Raw genomic sequence first — 9925 nt, forward strand, 5'->3', positions numbered from 1 at the left:
TCAGGACCCAATGTTTTGGCCAGTAGGTGAACATAAAAGGGTCCACCCCTTGTACACAGTTCAACTTCCATTGAATTCAGACTTGGGAGCTTCCCTCATTAAAGGCAAATTGGGGACAGACTGAGGTGCTTTGATAGCATCCTACTTATCCACAGCTTAAGGTAGTATGCAAGCCCAAAGCATTAAAAAAAAAGCACACAATAAACAAGGAAAAAGAGGATGTACAGATCTTGAGCAGGAAATCCAGAAATAAATAAAAAAGGGGGGGGGGGCACAGGCCTTGAAATCTAGCAGAACTTCCCCTCCCTGTTCCAAGCCACCATGCTAAGGGTAGCAGCTTCTATGGGATTTATGGGACCAGTGCTTGGAAAACCCATTTTAAAAAGGAACTAGCACTAGTTCCAGTTCATCCTTATCAAGAATGAACTAGTCCAAGTTCATTCAAAAAGTTCATCCTTGGAAACTTGTTTCCAGTCTTCCAAATCTTATAAGCTCCTGTGCTGAAATATGCGGTCCAATAGTAAGTTGAGGTGAAAACCAGGCATAGATCAGGGGTTCCCAAACTGAGGATTGTGGACCACAGAATGTGTGGCGGACCTATCATATTAAATACTTCTACTGTTTTAATTGTATTTTTAATATTCTCCACATTGATTTTTTAATAGGACCTTTATTGCTTTGTCACTGAATTTTGAATTGGTTTGAAATTTGAATTCCTTGTACAGTGGTACCTCAGGCTACAGACGCTTCAGGTTACAGACACTTCAGGTTACAGACTCTGCTAGCCCAGAAATAGTACCTCGGGTTAAGAACTTTGCTTCAGGATGAGAACAGAAATCTCGCAGCGGCGGCGTGGTGGCAGCAGCGGGAGGCCCCATTAGCTGAAATGGTACCTCAGGTTAAGAACAGTTTCAGGTTAAGAACGGACCTCCAGAACGAATTAAGTTCTTAACCCGAGCTACCACTGTAGAGCATCTAGAACAGTACCTTATGATTGCTAAACTTCAGAACAATCATTAAGTGGTCCAGAAATACGCTCAGCAGTTTCTCAGTCACTCAGGACAGCCCTTGAAGACAGGAGCTTGAGAACCACGGTTATAGATTATGGATTGTGTAGGGGACTAGGCTGTTAAAGAGGCATTAATGAGTGTTGGGTGTATGCCTATGCAAAGCAGTCATAAGCAGGATTTTCTTCAAACCAACGTCTTGTTGCTTTTACTTGGAATAACAGAATTCCATAGGAAACTCAGGACTGTGTACCACAACAGGCAGTGAATCCCTCAAGGTCTTAATCAGAGATTTTCTCCAGTGCTACAGCTTTCCCCAGAGGCCCCTCCATGTAGATTCCCTGATAAGTAAGCTGACTACTCCAACAGATTCCACATTCCATGCATTTAAACGGTTTCTCCCCGGTGTAGATTCTCTGATGATGAATGAGGTGACTACTCTGCCAAAAGGTCTTTCTGCACTCTCTGCATTTATATGGCTTCACCCCCGTGTGGGTGTACTTCGATGTGAAGTAAGCTTACTGCTCACTCTAAGGCTCTTTCCACACTCCTTGCATTGAAATGGTTTCTCCCCTCTGTGAGTTCTTTTATGATGAGTAGGGCGACTACTCAGACTCAGGTGCTCTCAACACTCTATGCATTCAAACGTTTTCTCCCGTGTGTGGGTTCTTTGATGTTTAGTAAGGCTACCGCTCTGTGTAAAGCTCTTTCCGCACTCCACGCATTTAAATGGCTTCTCCCCTGAGTGTTTTCTTTGATGTACAGTGAGTTTACTGCTCTGTGTAAAGCTCTTTCCGCACTCCATGCATTTAAACGGCTTCTCCCCGGTGTGTGTCCTCTGATGTGTAGTAAGATTACTGCTCACTCTAAATCTCATTCCACATTCCATGCACTGATACCGTTTCTCCCCTGTGTGGATCGTTTGATGTTCAGTGAGGTTACTGTTTGCTCTAAATTTCATTCCACACTCCATGCATTCAAATGGTTTCTCTCCCGTGTGGGTTCTCAAATGTCTGCAAAGGCTGCTCCTCCTATTAAAGCACTTTCCACACTCCCTGCATTTAAATGGTTTCTCCCTTGCGTGGGTTTTCTGATGTGTAATAAGGTTACAGCTCAGACTGAAGCTCTTTCCACACTCCATACAGGTAAATGATTTCATCACATTGTATGTTCTTTTTTCAGGCATTCTGGGTCCCTTGTGATTCCCAAGCATCTCTTTTCCAACTTCAGGCTTGGCTGCTGCCGACGACTCCATATGTGGTTTCCTATGTAGCTCGTTGTTTTGTACATCATCTGCAGAGTGCGGAAGGAAAGGGGAAAGCATGTTATATCTCTATTCTTTTTCATCCTTTAAAAATTTAATACTTTTATTTAAATCACCAAAACAGAAAAATTGTTCCCAAGAACCAGGGGGAAAGTACATCTCCTATTGTATATTAATAGTTTGATAAGATCTGGTCAATAATAACAATGATTATATTAGCTTATTATAGACGGGTACACATAATTCACAATGACAAACCTAGACAGCATCTTAAAAAGCAGAGACATCACCTTGCCAACAAAGGTCCATATAGTTAAAGCCATGGTTTTCCCAGTAGTGATGTATGGAAGTGAGAGATGGACCATAAAGAAGGCTGATCGCCGAAGAATGGATGCTTTTGAATTATGGTGTTGGAGGAGACTCTTGAGAGTCCCATGGACTGCAAGAAGCTCAAACCTTTCCATTCTTAAGGAAATCAGCCCTGAGTGCTCACTGGAAGGACAGATCCTGAACTGAGGCTCCAAGACTTTGGCCACCTCATGAGAAAAGAAAAGACCCTGATGTTGAGAAAGATTGAGGGCACAAGGAGAAGGGGATGTCAGAGAACGAGATGGTTGGACAGTGTTTTTGAAGCTACCAGGATGAGTCTGACCAAACTGCAGGAGGCAGTGGAAGACAGGAGTGCCTGGCGTGCTCTGGTCCATGGGGTCACAAAGAGTCGGACACAACTAAACGACTAAACACCACCAACCACACAATTCAACCTGGTAAGACACTAAAACACGGGTATTCTTTGCAATGCCCTGGAATAATAAGTTTATTGATAATAGTCCTTTGCTGCCTTAAATTTGTTTTAATACCATTAGTATTTGTAAAGCAATGTCTTTATTTTATTGTACCTTGCTTTTAAGAAGAATTACATTTAATTTCAAGGCAGAAACAATCACAGACTGAGCCCAGTTAGGTGTTTCTCAGATTTTTTGCATCTATGTGATTACCCCTGTGATTGACCTGCTGAAATCAAGGTCACCTTTTGAGCATTCCAGAATCCCACACAACCTCTTATTCCTTTCTGGTCCATATACCACATGATGTCATTAAAATTAGATGCGCATGGTATCTTCTCCTTTGTAACAACAGTGGTATATACATTTCTACAAGAATAAGGAGGAGAACAGAAGTCTAGGGAAGCTGGGAAAGAGGACAAACTGGGAAGATCACTAGCTGCTCTGTGATTCCAATGACTTTAGCTGCAGTCACAAAATTCCAGGGATTAAATCTAAGATCATCTACATGCAAAACATGTCACCAGGGTGCTGAAATGAAGGTTTGGAAACTGCTTTCAAAGTAGCAGACAGGTGAGTAAATTATGAAGATGGCTTCCAAACAAAGTTAATTCTTACATGATGATGTATCTCTTTTTCTTCCCAACAGATCTTCTCCTTTCCAACAGGAATTGAGGTCTGACTCTGTCAAGGAATCAGAGAAGGTGGCTTAAGTTTGGTCACATAATACCCAGCAATTCAAAGTCGAGCCTTTTAAAAGCTAACAAAAGGTATTATTTTGATTTTGTGACTCCTGCATGAAGTGAATAGAACACGTCCACGTCCTGTGTCCCAGCAAGATCACTTTGGAATGATGCTGTGGAATAATAATAATAATAATAATAATAATAATAATAATAATAATAATTTATTATTTATACCCCACTGATCTGGCTGGGTTTCCCCAGCCACTCTGGGTGGCTTCCAACAGAACACTAAAATACAATAACCTATTAAACATTAAAAGCTTCCCTAAACAGGGCTGCCTTCAGATGTCTTCTAAAAGTTTGGTAGTTATGTTTCTCTTTTACATCTGGTGGGAGGGCGTTCCACAGGGCGGGTGCCACTACCGAGAAGGCCCTCCACCTGGTTCCCTATTATTGGAAACCAGCCAATAAATTATTGTTATTGTTATAAGAAAGAAAAGTGTCCTTACCAAGCGAAGCCACCGTCTCATAATTGTCCTCCATGACTTCCCTGTGCAAAGCCCTTTGGCTGGGATTCAGAAGGGCCCACTCCTCTTCCGTGAAAAACACAGCCACCTCCTCAAAGGTCAAGAGAGCCCGGAAGGTCATCAGGCCCTGGAAGTAGAAAAAATACGGTAACAGGTTCACCATGCACCATCCTCCTGATAGGCAAGGGTAACACAGCGGTTGGATGCTGTTCCTTTGAGATCTTTCAGTGAAGGCCACCAAGATGGGTGGCTCGAAAAGAGGACTTGACAAATTCACAGAGAGGAAAAAGCTATCAGTGGCTACTAGCCAGGACAGCTATCGTCGCCTTCCAAAATTTGAAGCAGTTATACCTGCTGGGAACCACAACAGGGGAGAGGGCTATTGGACTCAGGTCTCACTTGGAGGGCTTCCCACAGGAATCTGGGTGGCCTCTGTAAGAACAGGGTGCAGGACTAGATGTTCTGATATAAGGTCAAACGTGGAGGAGGAGGAGGAGGAAGAAGAAGAAGAAGAAGAAGAAGAGGAGTTTGGATGTGATATCCCGCTTTATGACAGGCCTAGACAGCATCTTGAGAAGTAGAGACATCACCTTGCCAACAAAGGTTCGTATAGTTAAAGCTATGGTTTTCCCAGTAGTGATCTATGGAAGTGAGAGCTGGACCATTAAGAAGGCTGATCGCCGAAGAATTGATGCTTTTGAATTATGGTGCTGGAGGAGACTCTTGAGAGTCCCATGGACTGCAAGAAGATCAAACCTCTCCATTCTGAAGGAGATCAGCCCTGAGTGCTCACTGGAAGGACAGATTGTGAAGCTGAGGCTCCAGTACCTTGGCCACCTCATGAGAAGAGAAGACTCCCTGGAGAAGACCCTGATGTTGGGAAAGATGGGGGGCACAAGGAGAAGGGGGCGACAGGACGAGATGGTTGGATAGTGTTTTCGAGGTTACCAGAATGAGTTTGACCAAACTGCGGGAGGCAGTGGAGGACAGAGGTGCCTGGCGTTCTCTGGTCCATGGGGTCACGAAGAGTCGGACACGACTAAACGACTAAACAACAATAATCCCGCTTTATAACTACTTGAAGGATAGTGATAGTGGCTAACATTCTCCTTTCCCTTCCTCCCCCACAACAAACACTCTGTGAGGTGAGTGGGGCTGAGAGACTTCAGAGAAGTGTGACTAGCCCAAGGTCACCCAGCAGCTGCATGTGGAGGAGCAAGGAAGCGAACCCGGTTCACCAGATTACGAGTCTACCGCTCTTAACCACTACACCACACTGGCTCCCATGGAGACAACAAGGCATTATTATAGTGTGTGTGTGTGTGTGTGTGTGTGTGTGTGTGTGTGTGTGTTATAGTATATATAATTATATACCCAGCACATGGAACCTTACAAAAGGACAATACGAGTGGACTCTCAATGCGCTTACCACAGCAAAAAGACTGATACAGTGGTGCCTCAGGTTACAGACGCTTCAGGTTACAGACTCCACTAACCCAGAAATAGTACATCGGGTTAAGAACTTTGCTTCAGGATGAGAACAGAAATCGTGCTCTGGCAACACGGCGGCAGCGGGAGGCCCCATTAGCTGAAGTGGTACCTCAGTTTAAGAACAGTTTCAGCTTAAGAACAGACCTCTGGAACGAATTAAGTTCTTAACCCGAGGTATCACTGTACTGATGAAGTGGAAAAATAAAAATTCGGCTCCCATCTACGATTGAATTGAAGACTTATACAGACTCGCAGCATACAAACAACTTGCATACAAATGCAGACTTGCCATGGACAAAATTTGATGGTATTTGGAATCCATTCTTGCAATGGATCTGGTGAAGTACAATAACTACCTTGCAAAGTATGCAGTTTTGGGTTCCCGCCTCCCCCCTTTATTTATCCCTCTGCACCGGTTCTGTTTCTCTTTTTGTTTACGTCTCACCATGTTCAGTGCACATATAATTATGGACTTTATGAACTTTCAATAAAGATTTTTATTATTATTATTTTAAAAAGACATATTCTTTCAGAGCCCCTCCCCACTCAGCCCACAGAGACTCAATCCAAGCTGCCCAAACAATCCTTTCCTTACCTGAGACGGCTGCCTGACAGTTCTGTCTGCTCCTTCTACAGACGGTGTCTCGGAGGCCATTGTGCTGCCAGGAGGAGATGAAAGAAGAGGCCTAAACTGGACCACTCCTGGGACACCCGGAGCTGTTGCGAAGATGTCCTTTAAAATAGGGCGTAGCTTGCAAATGCCTGCAAAGGAGAGACACGGAGTGAGGAGGATTCCATCCTTCATACTTTTGTCCCTCCCGCCCCTACGTCAGTGTTTCCCAAACTTGGGTCTCCAGCTGTTTTTTTTGGACTACAACTCCCATCATCCCTAGCTAGGAGGACCAGTGGTTTGGGATAATGGGAATTGTAGTCCCATCTGGAGACCCAAGTCTGGAAAACACTGATCTATGTATATATGATCTGTGAGCGACGAGTTCCCTCAGTACTCAGCTGGTGGTCTCTTTTCATTTGTTTGTTTGTTTGTTTGTTTATCGTATTATAACTAATAATAATAATAATGATGATAATAATAAATTTTATTTATACCCCGCCCTCCCCGACCAGAGCCGGGCTCAGGGCAACTAACATCAGTAAAATTACAGTAAAAACATAACAGGAAAAACAACAACCACCAATTTAAAATACAGGTTAAAATGCAATTTAAAATGCAGCCTCATTTTAAAAGTAGCCCCTAGATCAAAACCATAAGGGGAGGGAAACATAAGGGTCAGACTGAGTCCAAACCGAAGGCCAGGCGGAACAGCTCTGTCTTGCAGGCCCTGCGGAAAGATGTCAATTCCCGCAGGGCCCTAGTCTCTTGTGTCAGAGTGTTCCACCAAGTTGGGGCCAGTACTGAAAAGGCCCTGGCCCTACTTGAGACAAGTCTAACCATCTTGCGACCTCCAAAATGTTGTCATTTGTGGACCTTAAGGTCCTCCGCGGGGCATACCAGGAGAGGTGGTCCCGTAGGTAAACTGCTTTGATAGTTAGCATTGCCCAGGGCGCAAAATAGCCTGGCACCTGCACCGGGAAGGAGAGAACCACATAGGTCACCTTCAGTTCCTTGGAGAAAAAGGTAGGAAATGAATTCAATGAACAAACAACCCAGATCACCCACGTGACTGGGTTTTGGATTCAGAGTCGGCTTCGTAAAGAACAGTTCAGCAAATCCCAGCCCCACCTCTCGCCATATAACTTCCCCTCCAAGGCTATGTCCCCTGAGCCAAATGGGGTAGATCGGAAGACCCTGCACTGAAAACAAGGCAGTTGGGTGACCACTTTGCAGCTGGAGAATCATAGAATCTGAGAGTTGGAAGGGACCCAAAGGTCATCTAGTCCAACCCGCTGCAATGCAGGAATCTCAGCTAAAACATCCATGACAAATGGCCATCGAACCTCTGCTTAAAAACCTCCAAGGAAGGAGAGTCCACCACCTACAGAAGGAGTCTATTCTACAGTCATACCTTGGGGTTACAGATACTTCAGGTCGTGCATTTTCGGGTTGCACACCGCGCCGAACCCAGAAGTACCGGAATGGGTTACTTCCGGGTACGTGCATGTTCAGAAATACTAAATCGCACTTTGCGCATGCGCAGAAGCGCCGAATAGCGACCCGCGTCTGCGGGTTGCGAATGCTGCTGGTTGTGAACGTGACTCCCGCACAGATCATGTTCGCAACCCGAGTGCCCACTGTACTGTCAAACAGCTCTTACTGTCTGAAAGTTTTTTTTCCAAATGTTTAGTCGGATTCTCCTTTCACGTAAGCTGAAGCCATTGGTTCTGGTCCTACCCTCCTGGTGCAGGAGAAAACAAGCTGGTTCCCTTTTCCATGTGACAGCCCATGAGATGTTTAAGAAGATTGGATTGATCTTTATTACGGCCATTGGCCCGTTACACGACAGTTTCCCATACCAACATATTATACTTAAACCTCCAAATTTAATATCGCCAAAACTTACAAAAGACAAGTAACCGAAGCAAAACAAAAACAAAAACCACCATCATACATTACAATAAATAAATTTGTAACCTATACATCGCCCTCTGCTCATAAATTAATCAAGGATATCAATGGTGATATCGCCTAAAACATAGATCATGGTTTAAAACAATGGTGATATCACCTAAAACATAGGTCATGGTTTAAAGGGGTTATCCGAATCACACAGGAGACCGTTTCTCTTCTTTAGGGATAGGACGCTGATCAGGAATCTGGCAACCATGAGTGATTTTAGGGGGTCATCATCAATTAGTAGATATCTCAGTTTGGCTTCAATCGTATCATCGGCAATTCCCTTAAGATATTGAGCAAGAAACTTGCTCCTGGCCGGTAAGTGAAAAGCACAGTCAAAAATTATGTGATGCAACGATTCCGGTGCCCCACAATTACAGTCACATAAGATGTTTAAGAAGAAGTCTGCAAACTACCTGCATGCACCTACTGGGCGGAGAAAGGGAGTTTTCCCCCTCGCGTTTCCCCCTCTCCCCCCAAAAAGGGCGTCTTCCCCGCCCCAATCCCCCACTCCCTTCTCCATAGCCTAGGACTACGGCGTTGATACTGGATCGCGGTGGGTCTTGCGCAGGGAACCACTGCGCGCATCGCAAGTGGGCTGCACGGATGCGCCTCTTCCCACGCTGCTCTATCAGGGGGTTCCTAAGTAGGGAAGCTGGGGGTGGGGCTCCTTTGAACCCTCCTCCAAAAGCAAACCCTCCCACCCACCCCACCCCACGCGCCTTCCTCCTTGCGCACCCCTTTCTCCTTTGCTGGCTCCAAGCTCCTTTCTCTCCATCCAGGCCGAGTTAGGGATGGCGTCCCGCCCCTTCAGCAATCTCTCTCTCTCTCTCTCTCCTCCCTCCGCCTCCCTCGCTTTTTGAATCATACTTCCTGCCTCTCTAGGAAGCAGGGCTTGGGTTCCTTTGCCCAAATCTGAAGACTTGAGTGGCAGGACCTGCCCCCACTTTGCAAGCCTTGGGAGTTTTACGCACGCGCGCTCCCCCGTTGGCAAACTGAAGATCTGACAGCAACAGCTGCTGGTTATCAAAATGGACTTCCCTTACAAGGTGCTGGGATGTCCTTCCTTGGAGGTTTCTAAGCAAAGCTTAGATGCCAACCTGGCATGCGTGCTTTAGCTGAGATTCTTGCATTCCAGGGGGTTGGACTAGATGACCATCGGATCCCTTCCAACGGTACAATTCTATGGTTATATGTATTAGCCTGGCGCCTCCTGTATGCAAGACAGATGCCCTGATGCTGAGCCCTGTTGGAAAGGCCACAGCACAGAAGCTTTGCATGCAGAAGAGAAGAGGAAGAAGATATTGGATTTGATATCCCGCTTTATCCCGCTTAGGTGACAGCAGTCACGAAATTAAAAGACGCCTGCTCCTTGGGAGAAAGGCGATGGCAAACCGAGACAGCATCTTAAAAAGCAGAGACATCACCTTGCCAACAAAGGTACGTATAGTTAAAGATATGGTTTTTCCCAGTAGTGATGTATGGAAGTGAGAGCTGGACCATAAAGAAGGATGATCGCCGAAGAATGGATGCTTTTGAATTCTGGTGCTGGAGGAGACTCTTGAGAGTCCCATGGACTGCAAGAAGATCAAA

General features: G+C 45.2%; 1 protein-coding gene across 1 annotated transcript in view; it reads right to left on the reverse strand.

The window, feature by feature from the left end:
- The window catches only part of LOC309364428 (uncharacterized protein), a 49584-nt gene extending 40382 nt beyond the window's left edge, over positions 1–9202 (reverse strand). The window contains exons 1-3 of the mRNA XM_081901687.1: positions 9071–9202; positions 6356–6522; positions 4252–4396 (exon numbers count right to left, since the gene is read on the reverse strand). Coding sequence (XP_081757813.1) covers positions 4252–4272 — 21 coding nt within the window. The 5' untranslated portion in view covers positions 4273–4396; positions 6356–6522; positions 9071–9202. The remainder of the gene's footprint in view (positions 1–4251; positions 4397–6355; positions 6523–9070) is intronic.
- Between the last annotated feature and the right edge of the window lie 723 nt (positions 9203–9925).

This window comes from Podarcis melisellensis, assembly GCF_964234715.1.
Source record: "Podarcis melisellensis genome assembly, chromosome: 2".
Lineage (NCBI taxonomy): Eukaryota > Metazoa > Chordata > Lepidosauria > Squamata > Lacertidae > Podarcis > Podarcis melisellensis.